A 16,217-nucleotide genomic window follows, 5' to 3' on the forward strand; every position below is an offset into this window, starting at 1 on the left:
CGGACGCGCAAGCCCAGCGGCCACGGCCCACGGGCCCAGCCGCTCCGCGGCATGTGGGATCCTCCCGGACCGGGGCACGAACCCGTATCCCCTGCATCGGCAGGCGGACCCCTCAACCACTCGCCACCAGGGAGGCCCAAAAGGAGGCTCTTTTGATGTTGTCTTATTTCTTTTGATTTGAGAGTACTGTGGGAGGATAATAAAATGAAGTTTGGAAGGAAAATTTGTTTTCCGATAAAAAGTACACGTTTCGTCTCCCACTCAAAAATGGCTACAAGGCCATATATCTGTCAATGGGCAAGGAATATTTTTCCAGAGACAGTGCTGTTTTCCATAAGGTGTATGAGTCTGGGGTTGTAACAGGATTTGTCCAGAATCTGCCAGTCACTGTCTCATCCTGTGATCCCCTGTGAGTAATTAAAACATCTTATACCTTTATTATCTCAGGTATGGAGTGTAGCGAGTGTCCTGCTGGCTGCCAGGATTTTAGTGTCCTTGGGGGTCAGAAACATCCTTAAATCCAAGTGCCAGCAGCTAGAGGTCTGCTGGGCTGCATTTTTTCTGAGAAGGAACCATTGGATTGGTCATCTGTAAGAAGGCTTACAAGGAGCCTTCCAGACTAGGGGCAGGAAAGTGAGTTCTAGGCAGAGAGAACAGCCAGTGCAAAGGTCTTGAGATGAAATTTTGGTCTTAAGCTGAAAATACGTGATGAAGGGAGTATAAGCTATTATCCTCATCTCTCCAGAATTATCACAGGCAATCTATTAGGCAGTGCACCATTGCCTTGTGCAACCCGTTCCCACCAGTATATCCTGGAGAAAGACGAGTGAACTGGGTGTACTTACATAGTGGGAGATCGTTGTACTGGAATTATGCCCTGGTCTCTCCAGTGAAATACAAGAGGAAGTAAGGAGGATACCATCAAGCTTCCTGAAAGCCAAGGGGACCACCACAAGTGGTCCATTGTCAAAGGGCTCTGGAAATGCCAGGCAATTCCCAGGTCTTACCCAGACCCAAACTCTCAGCGGCCTTGTCAGGAAAAAGAAGAAAAAGTCTCTTCAAAACAAGTTCCTTACTATTAAAAAAAGAAAAGAAAAAAGAAAAAGAGAAATACAGCATTATTTTAATAGGAGGGAATATGTGAATTGCAAAGAGCTACCGATTTGAGGTTGCACAATAAAAATACTTGGGTTTATGATTTTGATTTGATTAGATCAAGCCTGGCAAACTCGTACTCTTAGAAACTTGTCACCTTGGGAGTCTGGTCTTTTCTTTCTCACCCATACCCTGCGTGAACTTTCTCCCTCATCCATTTATATTGCCAGTACATTCCTACCTTTTCACATGCCCCCCAGTGGCAACCCTGCTATCAGTCATTTTTATGTGACTTAATTTGTATAACTGACTTCATTATGCCACATGTGAAATGTATTCCTGCTAATGTGTGGCTTCAGCCAGGCATTTTCATTTTTAAGCTTTTTATCGCTAATTAGTGAATAAGAGGATTTGCTTCTCCAGGAAATTTGTATTATCAGGCAAGATGTGGATATTTAGGAGGACCAGAGAGGGTCCCTAGAATCACCTTAGTCCCAGCCAGCTAGACCTAAGGGTGTGATGAGCACTGACTCTGTCCTCTTAGGGAGCCCTGGACCCTGAAGGCAGAGCCACTCTTCTTGTCACGACTCCCTTCTCCCTTGGATGCCATAAATCAGTCTAATCCTCTTAGTACCTTCTGGGAACAAAGGAGGACCTGGCTTCTTCAGAGGCCTGGGGCCCATTCACTGCCTGTGTTCTAGATGTTCCAGCCCATAGGCCGCGCACACTCTCCTCTGATTTCCCCCTCTTCCTCCCTCCCTCCCTCCCTCCCTCCTTCTTTCCCTTCCTTCCACCTCAAGCCTTTGGTACCTTCTGTATTTGACATTTTGTAATGTGCTTCGGTCTCCTCTATTAGATTAGCTTCTTGCATAATTATGATGTTTCTAACATAGGCATGTGTAGTAGACTGTATCATCTTTAAAGGGAATATTTACTTACCTGTATACCAATCCATGCCTTGTATGTAGTGCCGTCATGAAAGAAACAGCTTGGGGTTCAAATCCCAGCTATGACACCTACTAGCTAAGTAGCCTTGAGAGGGTCTCTAGTTGCCTGTTTCCTGCTTTGCAAAATGGGAAGACCAACTGGATGAGGTTGCTGTAGGAGTAAAATGAGATCAAGGATCTAACGCACCAAGCGTAGCACCTGATGCAGAGCGCATCCTATAGTGTTGGAGCCCTTCATGTTAGTTCTTACTGCCGTGTTCCTGGCATTGTGTGAGGTGCCGGATGTGCAGGGTGAGCACCCATTTACGGAGCTCTTGTCCCCGTGGGGGTGGTGGCATGAATTAACCAAATAGGTGCAAACATGACTATCATTATGAATTATGATACATGCTCTTAAGGAAAAATGTTATTTTCTATGAGAGAGAATAGCAGGGGGACGATTTTTGCCTGGGTCTACCCCAAAGGCCTCTCTTGAAGTGTCACTGAAGGGGAGCACCCCCTGAGTGGGAGCCGGCCACCTGAGGAGTTTGGAGAACAGCACACCTGGTAGAGGGAACAGCATGGGTGAAGGCTCTGAGGAGGGAAGGTGTTGAATGTGCATGAAGAGGCCATCCTCCCAGGATCGTGGTGAGCCAGAGGACGGTAGAGAGACGAGATTGGAGAATAGCCAAAGACCAGATCACCAGGGCCTCCTGACTCAAGATGCGGAGAACTCCAAAGATGAAAGTTGATCCATCGTAATCATAACAGCTGCTTATGGGGAGCTTCGTAAATCTCTTCACATTGACTGTTAAGTACTCCTGAGAGATCAGGGGAAATTGGTATCGTTTGATTTTGCTGGAAACGTGTCATTGGTGACCTTCAGGAATGCTATTTTTAGACAGTGGTAGAAAGGAAAAGCAGATTTTCTCCAGGGCCTTAGCGTGGAAATGGTCAGATAAGGAAGGAGTTAGGAGGCAGCTCTGAAATGGGCAATCTGGACCCAGTGGATTTTTGCAGTTGTCCAGGCCCATCCCTGAGCCCTGGAAGGGAGGTGAGGGGGTGGCCAGGACCCTAGCAGCACCGAGTGCCTTTGGGGGGTGGTCCAGGCTGAGCCTGATCTTCCTCTCCCTCATTGTCCTCACAGGTACGCCATTCTGACCAAAGCCACCTGGCCTTCGTGGAGAGGGGATGAGAAACAAGGTGTCCTCCACTTGCTGCAGTCCGTCAACATGGACAGTGACCAGTTCCAGCTCGGGAAGAGCAAAGTGTTCGTCAAAGCCCCCGAGTCTGTGAGTTTCCTCAGGGCCACCCCTCTCCCCGCAGCCCCTGTCGGCCCCCTCCCCGTGGCGTGGCTGGCTTCTTTTCCTCATCCTGCTGTTCATGCCTTAAATGTGGGCTCTTCAAAGAAGGCTTTCCACTTCTCCCAGTCTAAGCATAGGCCATTCTCCACACCCCAGAGCCCTCAACATGGATACAAAGCTGTTTTCTTTTCTTACTTAAAGTCTCTCTCCCATTCTAGATGTCATCACCTTAAGGTCAGGGAGTGTTTTGTGTGCTTTTGTGCGCTTTTGTGCACTCAGAGCCTCATGAGGAAAGCGGCTCATAGGAAGAGCCCAGTAGTTACTTTTAGTGTCCAGTAGTGCCTAAGCTAATAGGTACTTCTTTGCCCACAAAGGAGGCTTGGGTAAACCTACGTCCTCACCTGGGTGACACCAAGCAGGTTGTGTCACACAGACCCAGGCTTCCTCCTTAAAGGGGGAGCAGAGCCTGGGAGGGACAATTCCCAGAACTGTATTTTGAAGGCCATGAGGAAGGCCGGAAAGGACTTTCAGGGGACCAATAGGTAGAAGGAGAAATCTCTGAGCTTAAAGGACAGGGATATTTACCAGTAAGGAATTCAAACATACAGGTTTAACAATTTGCAAACTTACCAGACCTCCACAGATTAATTTAGTGGAACTTCTTAATCTTCCTGATGAGGGTGTGGTCGCTCTGAGCCTAATGAATGTCCGTCCACAGGAAGTTCCCAGTTTGAGCAGGAACCCAGCCCAGCCCCTCAGTTCTTCCCCATAGCTCTGGGGCTGTGGAATGAAGACACTTTTTTTTTTTGGCTGTACTGGGTGGCATGCAGGTTATTAGTTCCCCAATGAGGGGTGGAACCTGTGCCCCCTGCAGTGGAAGCGTGGAGTCCTCACCAGTGGACCGCCAGGGAAGTCCCAAAGATACTCCTTTTTTTTTTTTTTTTTTTTTTAAGAATTTTATTAGCAACTAATCAAGATGCTTTTGTGTTTTTTTTGCGGTACGTGGCCTCTCGCTGCTGCGCCCTCTCCCGTTGCGGAGCACAGGCTCCGGTCGCACAGGCTCAGTGGCCATGGCTCACGGGCCCAGCCGCTCCGCGGCATGTGGGATCCTCCCGGACCGGGGCACGAACCCGTGTCCCCTGCATCGGCAGGCAGACTCTCAACCGCTGCGCCACCAGGGAAGCCTAGATACTCCTTTTTAAGTTGGATAAACTGCCGGAACTAACCGAGGCTGGGCATCACCATTTCTTGAGGTTCCTGTAATAATCACAAGACTCCATTTCAGGAGTCTTTGGTGAGTTTGGCAAAATTAGTCACCATATCAAGGGGAAATACCATGAGAACTTGCAGCGTTGGTCATAATGGAAACACTTGACTCTAGGCAAATTCTGGTCTCGCAGTGCGTTTTCTCCTTTACAGTGGGCCCCGTGGCTGCTGTTCTGCTTGCCTCACAGGATCAGCCCTAGATCAGAAATGCTAAATGGTTGTAACTGAATGGCTTTATGAACCGTAAAGGTTGTTGAATAAATAAGTGGCACACATCGATAGAACCCATTTATGAAAAGTTTGTGGTAGCATTTTCCACTTTGAGTTATTTGTAGCTTCACAGTAATTTCATTTCCAATTATAAAATGAAAATGTTGTGTCATACACCATTAAGCAACCCACAGAACAGTTCCTGTTCTTTCTAAAATGGGATGGAGTGATTTACTGGTACAACGGAGAACTCTTCTGTTGTTTTATACCCACTTTTACTTTTCTGACTTGCTAAATTTTCACAAAAACAGCCTCAATATTTTTCATACTCTTTTTTTCTGATTCAGTTGAGCTTTGAGATTTTACTTCAAAAATCAAGATTTATTTTTGGTTTTTCTTTTCCGTGTCTTCCTCCCAATTGCTTTTTACCATCGCTTGACTGTCCTCTCCCCCCATCTTTTTACACATGCACACAAATCCCATCATCACTACTCTCTCCCCACCACCATCACTCATCCATCCACATCTAGCCCTGACATTGCAAATACTTTTACAAAAATTGGTTTTTAGGGACTTCCCTGGTGTTCCAATGGTTAAGACTCCACACTTCCACTGCAGGGGGCACAGGTTCGATCCCTAGTTGGGGAACTAAGATCCTGCCTGGCGCATGGTGAGGCCAAAAAAAAAAGAAAAATGGTTTTTAAAAATCTACCCTGTGGGTCTTCCCTGGTGGCGCAGCGGTTGAGAGTCCGCCTGCCGATGCAGGGGACACGGGTTCGTGCCCCGGTCTGGGAAGATCCCACATGCCGCGGAGCGGCTGGGCCCGTGAGCCATGGCCGCTGAGCCTGTGCGTCGGGGGCCTGCGTGTCCGGAGCCTGTGCTCCGCAACGGGAGAGGCCACAAGAGTGAGAGGCCCGCGGACCCCAAAAAAAAAAAAAAAAAAAAAAATCTACCCTGTGATCTCGCCTTGATTTTTATAGTAAATGTGCTGAATTTACAAAGTAACCCATTTGCTTTTAAGAACCCACATTAGACATCAGGCACCAGAGGGTTTGGTTTGGTTTGGTTTAGTTTATTTGTTACATGTGTCCATGATTTTTGCTTTTTTTTTTTTCCTCTCTCTCTCTCTCTCTCTCTCTCTCTCTCTCTCTCTCTCTCTCTCTCTCTTTTTCTTCTTGAACCTCCCTGATTTCTAACCCGTATGGCTTTTGGAAAGAACCTAAAAACCAGATAATCTTTGAACTAGACTATAGGAAGCTGGGAACTGGTTGCGTCTTCATCCTTTCTGAGTCACAAGTGTATTTTCTATGACACTCCCAAAATAGTTCTGGGAAAGAAGAAAACAAGACTTACCCAGCAACCCCACACACAAGATAAGAAACACCAACAGATAATCTTCCAGGCGACCGCAGGGCTCAGATTTTAAACATTCTGTCCAACTGTTAAAAGTCCTTTGTTTTGGAAATATGTTCCTTGCGCTTATTGTATATGGCACTGATGGCTGTGGAATGAAGTGCCCCTCTCTTGGTATTTTGAGTTTGAGATGTGGTTTTGACACAGCTGGGGATGTGAGAAGGAGAAGCTGAGTGTCAGGGGGAGATCGATGTGGCTCCAGGGTACAGACCCAGACAAACAAGAGACAACAAATCAAGCCCAGCTGCCTTCAAGCCAAACTCACTTGTTTACTTCTGGAACATTTTAACAATGACATTCATCATCATTACTTTGGGTTTTTATTGGTCCGTTTTATTTTTGTTCCTAGAGAGTCATGTAAACCACTTTCTAGGTGAATGAGAGTTTCCCACCATTTTACGAGTTGATTAGATGCAGATTTACAGAGAAAGACTTGTACGTCCAAAGACCTTGGTTCACTTTCCAGCCCCACCCAATCTTAGTTCCAGTGTTCTCATCTGTAAAATGGAGATAACACGAATATGTGGTTCATGTAGTTGTTGAGTGGTTGAATGAAAGAATGTGTGTAAAGCATCTAGAATGATTCCTGACCTGTAGTGGGCCCTCGGTTCATTACAGCTGCTTGCTGTCATCTTCGTTATTCCAGACCTTTGTTGAGTGGGGTGCAGAAATCAGTATTCATCATTAAGGTGGCCTGAGTCTCAACACCTGCCAGTGTCTGATATGAGCCCTTAACTAAAACAGTCTCCAGCCCCTCTCGGTGAATCTAAGTCCTAACTAACACATCTTAAGTCCAGCTCCTGTCACTGGTTATTATCCCTGCCCCAGTGACTCCCTGGAGATTTCTGTGAGGCAGGAAGTCTATACTTCCGTGGACCCAAGAGGAGGGCAGCCCTCTTTCCACTGCAGCACAGGCTCTGCTCTTGCAAAAGCTGGAAAATTCTTGTAAGAGGCTATAGGCAGCACTAAACAGCTGCCTCCACGAGCTCATTTGATCAAGCCACTTAATATCCTCTTTGGATCGAGGTGGGAAATAAGTAGATAAGTGCTGAATCACTCATTTGATTCTCACAGAGGTTATGAACAAGGCAGGGCAGACACCATCATTAAGGTCCAAGTGAATACACTCAGATCCAGCTATTTTCCACTATGTTTTTTGTTAAAAGAATATATTATAGTATTATAATATATATTATATTAAAAGACTATGTATATATAAAAGCTATAGTGATCATAGACACATTTTTTCACCTTTGTTTATGAGTCTGAGAAGTTGTTCCCCGTTGTGTCCTCGGCTAAAAGGAGTGTCCCTGAAATGCCCAAAAAAGTGATGTTCAGGTCCTGTGAATTGGCTCACATCGGTCTTCTCTATATTCACAGCTCTTTCTTCTAGAAGAAATGAGAGAGCGAAAGTACGATGGGTATGCTCGAGTGATACAGAAATCATGGAGGAAATTCGTGGCCCGGAAGAAATATGTCCAAATGAGAGAAGAGGGTATTGTAGTCATTTTGTTTCATGAATTTACCAAATCTAAGAATACTTTTGAACTTAGACGAATTACAAGTTCATTTTACTTTGCACGTAATGTCATGTGTTAAAACCTTGCATTCATTTCGAGTTTCTCTGTGTCTTTCCACACTGAGCATTTTCCTCCTTCTCCTTGGGGACTGATCCCTCCCCCTTCTCTGCCCTTTTGGGAATTGCAGCCTCTGACCTCCTGTTGAACAAGAAGGAGAGGAGGAGAAACAGTATTAACAGGAACTTCATCGGGGACTACATAGGGATGGAAGAGCACCCGGAACTCCAGCAGTTTGTGGGCAAGAGAGAGAAGATTGATTTTGCGGACACGGTGACCAAGTATGACAGGAGGTTCAAGGTACACGCCGACTGCCCACCTCTGAGAGTCACCAAACGGATTCCTTAGTTTTAAAAATAACTCGTAATTTTGCTTTTCCGATTACCAAAACAGAACATGTTCGTTGTAGACAAATTTAGAAAATGCAGATAAAGCAAAAGAAAAGTAGCCACCTGTACCCAGAAACAATCACTGTTAACATTTTGTGTGTATCCATTAGAACTTTTTTTGCGGGCATACATTTGTGTATTTAGTTTTACAAAAATGAGATCTACCTTACATGCTGGTTTATGTCCTAGGTTGTTTTGCTCTTTAAATATGCCAGGGAGAACTTTCCATATTAATAGATGTGTCAATATAACTTATTTTGTTTAGCTACATAGTAGCCCATTTAACAGTTGCTTCACTATTTTTTTTTTTTTTCTTTTGGTGGTACACGGGCCTCTCACTGTTGTGGCCTCTCCCGTTGCGGAGCACAGGCTCCGGACGCACAGGCTCAGCGGCCACGTCTCACGGGCCCAGCCGCTCCGCAGCATGTGGGATCTTCCTGGACCGGGTCACGAACCTGTGTCCCCTGCATCGGCAGGTGGACTCTCAACCACCAGGGAAGCCCGCTTCACTGTATTTTTAACCAGTTTCTCATTAATCTGTCCTCAGTGGGCTTTTTTTTTTTTTTTTTAAACCATCATAAATAAAAGGATGCAGTGAGCATCCTTTCACATGTCTTTGTGCATTTGTCTACTGATGCCTTTAGAATAAATTGATAGGAGTAGACTCATTGGATCAAAAGATTCAGAATATAAAGTGAAGTGTTCTTACCCATTTTCCCTGAGCAAATGACTACGCAGGGCTTTCACAGAGCCACTGGGGGCCAGCTGATTTTATTTTTTTTTTAACCTCTTTTCGTAGACATTTTCTTTTGCCTGATAAAATCTTGACCCTAATAGTGTAATATGAAGCCACAATAGCTTATGGGCCCATTAAGAGATTTTTATGTGTGTTGGTTCTTGTTTGTTTTTTTGGTCAGGAAAAAAATAATGAAATAAATAACAATATTAATTTCACAAGAAGGATGATGTTGTTTTGCCAAAACCAAATCATTCCTTACAACCCGAGTATGGTACCAGCTGCTCTGGTGGCAGATTTGAATGCAAACATGAGTGCTTAAGTCTCTAAGTAGTGTTTGAGTATAATACAGTATGTTTATATTAAATTTTTTTTTTTTTTTTTGCAATATGTGGGCCTCTCACTGCTGTGGCCTCTCCCGCTGCGGAGCACAGGCTCCGGATGCGCAGGCTCAGTTGCCACGGCTCACGGGCCCAGCCGCTCCGCGGCATGTGGGATCTTCCCGGGCTGGGGCATGAACCCACGTCCCCTGCATCGGCAGGCAGACTCTCAACCACTGCGCCACCAGGGAAGCCCCTATATTAGATTTTTAAGGATTGTCATTGAAATGAAAATTTATCAATTTTGAAAAGTAAAAATTTCATGGGCTCACAAAATTTATATATTGCTGGATCCCTGAGAGAAACATTCTGTAGCAGATCCTTGGTAGGTTCGTCCTGTGTGTTGGTTTGCCCTGACACCTTAGGTGTTACCTGATGGTCTGCCAGTTTTGTAAGTCAAAGAGAGTCAAGTATCCGCAGTTTTACATATGTCAACCTAAGAATCATGAACAGTGTCCCCTTTTGCTCTCGAGGGACTTAGATGATAAATGGAATGGCCATCCGATGGTAGTGAAAGTTCACTACCTAAAGCAGCGTCCCTTCACCTGGTCACAAATGCCCTTTGTGTGGACTGTTGTCACTGACACTTTTTAAAACACCTCTCCTTACAGAGCGTAAAGCGAGACTTGCTTCTTACTCCAAAATGCTTGTACTTAATTGGACGAGAAAAGGTCAAGCAGGGTCCAGACAAAGGCCTTGTGAAGGAGGTGCTGAAGCGGAGAATCGAGATGGAAAGGATCTTGTCTGTGTCCCTCAGGTGAGTGGCCAGGGCTGGGGGCAGGGGAGCCCTGTCTCTCCTCAACATCACCAACCGCTGTTCCAAACACAGCCTAGAGAAAAGCCCAGTCAGGCTCCCCAGTTGTAAAAATCATGATGAAGCGAACCCAGTTTCCTCTCCTTCCCAAAGAAGAGCTCATCTTCATGGCTCTCAGGGAGTCCCAAGATGACGAGAAAAATTTGCCTTCTGATCTGCTCCTCTGATCAAGGGATACCCAGATCCTTTGTTCCCATAAAATTTGAGAAATAAATGTAGTATGGGAAACAACCAGCACAATTGCTGTTATTGAAGTAGGACCAGTGTTCCGAGCCCTGCCCCCAAGCCCACCTCGCCCCTGTTGAAGACGTAACCCGTTTCACCAGGAAAGGCCCAAGCACAGGTGGACATTAGGTCATCAGTACTGCTTTTTAGTTTGCTGTGAACTCTGACTGTCCTAGGTGGGAAGTTTCTTTGGACTCCTTGAAGCCCTTTACGCCTATTAATACCCGGGGTGGGGGCTACAAATTGGTCTCCATAATCTATAGCCCTGGAGTCATTGCCAAATGCTCCCTTCAACTCCAAGTTCACAGGTAGGGGCCTTTGCTCTTCCTGTCAGCACTGTGGCTTTCTTTTGGCAGAGGGGCTTCTATGCATGCTGAGACTTCCCTAAGTCCCCTGCTAATAACTCCCAGACTACGTTCCCTCTGATGAGAGGAAATCCTCTCAGTCCACAGAAGGCTAAGAAAAGAGGAAGAAAGGCCCCTTTGAGCCCAGTAGCTTCCTCCTTGAGTCACGTCCCTGGCCCTCCTGAGGATACCACTGCCTCTCTCAGGGCAAGCTTCGGGCTGCCATTGCATTCAAAGCAGACATGTTCTGGTTACTTGCGAACATGTCTTCCTGGAATTTGCAACTCTTATTCCACACAGAAGACAAAACTGCTGCTCTTAGGAAAAAGCAGGGGTTTTGTGTGCTCAGGCATCTGATTTACCAGGCTAGAAATCCTGGCTCCGGTGTGATAATCCAAAGCAGATTTTAAGTTGTGTCCATTTTTGCCTGTGTCACTGTGGTTTCTGATTCTGTCTGTTCCTAATTTTCCCGATAAAGGGCCAGGCAGTGCAGTGAGGTTAAGAGTTTAAAACCCTTCAGTTCAGGATGTGGTAGAACTAAGCAGATGAGTCCATCAGCAGCCTTTTGCAGCCCCACCTCAGGTGGGTCTCAGTGCCATGGATTTCACGGAAACGCTCTAGGTGCTGTCGGGTTTTCCTCAAAAGTCTTTCTGAGAATTCAGCTCGTGGGCCACGACCTGCTGGCCACAGTCTCCTGGCTAGCTGGGCCCTGAGGCTGCCCTTGCTGGTCCAAGGAACGCAACTGGAAGCTTCTCTTTTTTTTCTTGCATGGGGACCAGCTGGGTGAGCTGAAACGTGCTGTGCACACTTGGCAGTAGCCGTGGCTATAAGCCCAGGAGTCACAGCTTTGGGGCACATGTGCTGATTACTCTGAGAATGATCGTTGTTCTTTCTATTATTATTGCCCACGTCTGTCTGCAGCCTTCATACCATCAAGGAGTGCTTGATCATCATATGCCTACGTTTGTATCAAGCACTTTGACACTTAATATCTTACTGATCAAGTCTTTGAGACTTATCAAGGTTTGGGATATTCACACTCAAGTGTGTTCCTTCTGTCTTTTTTTTTTTCCCTCCTCTCTCAGCCTCTGGGGATACAGTGTCTCATAGTAAAATCAGATTCTTTTTCTGCTTCTTTAGTATTTCTAAAGAGAAATACTATTATTTCTTTAGTATTTCTGCATTTCTCTTTAGTATTCTGGACATTTGCTTCCTTGTGGCCTTTCCTTGTTAGAGGATGTAATAAAATGAGGTACTTAGCCTGAAATTTGTTCTGGATCTAGGGGAAAAAACGAGCCTGAGTCATTTAAACTTGTTATATCTGCATGTTACAGTTACTGAGCCCCAACTTGCAAAGATTAATACCGTTCCCCCATTTCCTTCAGCCGTTGGGTTAGGCTAGTAATCTAAACCAAGTTAGGAATGCAACCACATGGGGTCGTGGAGTGTGAAATGGATTGAGTAGTGAAATGGAATCCAGAGTAGAAGTGGATTGTACCAGGAGAACGTGTGTGTGTGTGGGTGTGGGTGGGTGTGGGTGTGGGTGTGTGTGTTCTCAGTGTATTTCAGTATTGGCATAGAGAAAAATTTTAACAGTTGTCTAGCTCTTGGGGAAGAAAGTTGTAACGTGTTTTGAACACTTTAGGAGGCTTACTTCTTGACTGTTGGCTGGAATGACCACCTAATGGATTCTTCTAGTTCAGACTATCAAAGTGTCCTACAAGCTTCATCTTTCAGCCCGTCCCTAACTCTTACAACTACTGGGAAAGCCAAATTGGCTCACAGCTCCCTATTCAAACAAACCAACCATACAAAAAAAATTACGGGACAATTTGGGGAAATGTGAACATAATTAACTATTTGATATGAAGGATTTATTGTTCATTTCTTTATGTGTGATAATGGTATTGTGGTTATTTTTATTTAAGGAAGCTTTATCTTTTAGAGATACAGACTGAAATGTTTAAGGATAAAATAATATGATATTTATACTCTGCTCTACAGTAACCTAGCTGGTGTGTGGAAGTGGGGGGACTGAGACTGTAGATAAATTTGATTGTCTGTGGCTTGATCATTGTTGAAACCTCCTGACATGTGGAAGTTCATTCTGCTAGTCTGCTTTTTTAGATATTTGAAATTTTTCATAATAAAAAGTTTTTCCTAATCCTTCAATAGACATCATATTTTTAGAAGTCTTTACCTTTTTGATTTTTGTTTTTTTGGGGAGGGCTGCATTGGGCCTTCATTGTTGCGTGCAGACTTTCTGTAGTTGAGGAGAGCAGGGGCTACTCTTCGTTGCGGTGCGTGGGCTTCTCATTGCAGTGGCGTCTCTTGTTGCGGAGCTCAGGCTCTAGGCGCACGGGCCTGCAGTTGTGGCTCGCGGGCTCTAGAGCGCAGGCTCAGTAGTTGTGGCACACGGGCTTGGTTGCTCTGCGGCATGTGGGATCTTCCCGGACCAGGGCTTGCACCCATGTCCCCTGCATTGACAGGTGGACTCCCAACCACTGTGCCACCAGGAAAGCCCAAGAAGCCTTTACCTTTTTATAAATGGTAATATATCTAGTTGAATTATAATTGAAATTTTAAGGAAAATGTGGGGTTTTTTGGTTTTTTTTTTTACGGTACGCGGGCCTGTCACTGTCGTGGCCTCTCCCGTTGCGGAGCACAGGCTCTGGACGCGCAGGCTCAGCAGCCATGGCTCACGGGCCCAGCCGCTCCACGGCATGTGGGATCCTCCCGGACCGGGGCGCGAACCCGTGTCCCCTGCATCGGCAGGTGGACTCTCAACCACTGCGCCACCAGGGGAGCCCAAAAAATGTTTTTTTAACTTACAAGAAAAAAAATAGATTAGACCCAATAGCTCAGAGAGCTACAAAGACTACAGTTACTCAAAGGGCCAGGAAAATCCTTATCTAAACAAAAGTTAGACCAAAACACTGACACCTGCATTTCTGCCTTGGTTGAAGACGTGGTGAGTCGATCAGGAGGTAACCCACTGATATGCAGGTGAGACATCGGATTTCCAAGGCTTTGGGGATTCTGCTGACAGAAGGCCCAGAATGCATTTTTGAAGGATCCTTCAAGAGCTGCTGCTTATCCAAGAACCGTATACTGACCTGGCCTAGCGCTTACTTGAAAAACTCAATTTGCTGGCAGGGTGGCCACCAACTTCAGTAGCGCATGTTCTTTGCCTTCCTGTCGTACGTGATGAGATTGGAATTATAAAATCTCCCATGTGGGGTTCTCTCTGCTGAAGCCTCTAATCCGCCTCATCCTGACAGCTGACCCCCAGAGACCTAAGACCAAAAGCTGTGGGGTTGCCTGTCTGGTTCGGTAGATTTTCCAGTACTTGTACATACTGGGGAAATCAGCCTGGAAGAGGGGGCTTTAGACAGAGGCTCCAGCTGCCCTGGGCACGACATTCTTGCCTAGACTGTTTCATTGCCTGATTGCCCTAAACCTCTGGCAAGAAGAACAGGCTGCTTCACTTCTTGTTCCGCTGACCTGACGCATTCCTGAAATCTTGCCTTGCTGTGGCTTTTGAGCTTTTGGGAACCTGGAATTTCTCTGTTTTTGGACTGATCACCTACCTTGTGTTCAGCTCTGGACCTGAAGGTGAACGAGACACAGTCCCTGCCTTAAGGAGCTCCATCCTGTCCTGGACGGAGGAGCAGGGCCCTGAGTAAACATGGGGCACACAGCTTACAAGTGTTGAGAGACTGTTATCCGGGATACTCCTGGGACACAAAAGATGGCAGTGAGCCTTTCCCCTGGGGTTGGGTGAAGCTTCTCCCAGGAGGCCTGACACCACGCATATCTGCACTTTCTCAGAGAGATTAATGTAGGATCCCCAACTGGTGCCACTGGTGTCTCTGGATGGTAGAATTCTGGATAAGGTTTATTTTCTTCTTTTTTTTTTTTAACCTTTGTAGTTTTCAGTTTACTAAAAGGAGCATCTATTTCATAAGCAGGAAACATTTTTTTAAAAGGTTGAAATAAAGGCAGGGGCCGTCCTACCTGAAACTGCTTTTTCAGCTTTAAAAAAAAGAGTTTACCCAGGGTTTTGTAACTAATATTTTTGTGTAGAAGATCTTCATTAAGGGAGTGAAATAAGATTTTCTAGTTTGTCAGCAGTACAACAGCAAGCCACAAAGGCGAGAGGATAAAGAACCAGTAGTCAGCCAAACCAGGGACTAGGAAAGCATCTTTCAACAAGGCCTACTATGCCAGTCATCTGTAAGGAATTGCAGGTTGAGCATATGAATAAGACGGGGGTGAAGTCCAAACATAAGTCTGATTTTTTAGGGAAAAAAAACGTAAAAGCTTTGTTTTCATATCTGGGAACCTGGGCTGAGGACAGGGGAATGAGTTGAAACGCTGGCCTGGGTAAAGATGATTTCCTAACTCTGACTCGGGTCACAAAAGGGAGGGGTTTTTGAATTTGATGGTTGAAGTCAAAGTATCCAAACAGCCTCTTCTCATTTCCAGACTCATGCTGATAATTGACCTTGATGTTTTGGCCTGCTTGCTTTCTTTCTTTATGATCATGAAACTTCTAATACATCTGAGCATATTAAACTACTCAAGGTTTCCTGTGTTGGACTCATTTAATAACCCTGTTGAATAATCACTCTCCCGCCTAAAGTACAGCCAGGCAAACAGACATGCCCAGACATGAGTCAGGCAGCTGAAATGGGAGTTTCACTCCACCGCACACACCAAAAAGTGGTGCTTCTTTTCTGCCTCTTCCCCATTGTACACCCTCCTTCCTAAAGCAGAGGTCTTCTTAGACCTGTGCTAGGATGCTGGGGCTTTATTTCTTTAATTCCAAATGACTTGGCAGAGCTGTTGTGAGCAACTTTTACACAAGTGCCTTTTGGAGTTTTGAATTGCTGTCACTGAAGTGATTAAGACAATTCCAGACTTTTCATCTGCCTAGAAACAGGCAGATGATAGGAGCTTTGCGGCCACACCTTCTGAGGTATATTATTCTCACACTTTAAGAAAAGATTCCAATTCCAAGTTTGGAAAAGTTCGTGAACAAGGAGGTATAGTGGAGTTTGTGAGCTGTCCTGTAATATCCATTCTCTCCTTTCCATGTTAATAGCTGGCAGCCCACCCAGAGACTACATTTCCCAGGCTCCCTTCACCTAGGTGTAACCAAGTGTCACAGTGCTGGCCAATGGGGTGTGAGCAGAAATGACTTGTACAACTTCCTGGTTGTACCTGTAAAGAGGAGGAGTAGAGGCCAGGCTCCCAGGCAGTGTAGAACTGTCATGTTGGCCCTGAATTGCTTTTACACATGCTCTTGAGTGACAGAGATTAAACCACTGGTTGTCAGGGTCTTCATCACAACGAATCCTAGTGCAGGTAGCATGGTTGTGATGTAGGGATGTTTGAAAACAAACTTTTTATATATATATATATATATATACAGACAAATTGTCCTTAAATTTCTAATTTTAAAAGTCATGTGAGAGAATATTTCACTTGTGCTTTTGGTGGGCTATAAACTTCTTTTAAAAGCAGATTTTAGTG

General features: G+C 45.4%; 1 protein-coding gene across 2 annotated transcripts in view; it reads left to right on the forward strand.

Annotated features, from left to right (window-relative positions):
* MYO1E (myosin IE) overlaps nt 1-16,217 on the forward strand; it is a 233,041-nt gene that overhangs the window by 171,324 nt on the left and 45,500 nt on the right. For both annotated transcript variants that reach the window (XM_007458891.1, XM_007458892.1), the window contains exons 19-22: nt 3,169-3,313; nt 7,595-7,709; nt 7,922-8,091; nt 9,908-10,053. In XM_007458891.1, coding sequence (XP_007458953.1) covers nt 3,169-3,313; nt 7,595-7,709; nt 7,922-8,091; nt 9,908-10,053 — 576 coding nt within the window. The remainder of the gene's footprint in view (nt 1-3,168; nt 3,314-7,594; nt 7,710-7,921; nt 8,092-9,907; nt 10,054-16,217) is intronic.

Source organism: Lipotes vexillifer, unplaced genomic scaffold (assembly GCF_000442215.2).
Source record: "Lipotes vexillifer unplaced genomic scaffold, Lipotes_vexillifer_v1.1 scaffold102, whole genome shotgun sequence".
NCBI lineage: Eukaryota > Metazoa > Chordata > Mammalia > Artiodactyla > Lipotidae > Lipotes > Lipotes vexillifer.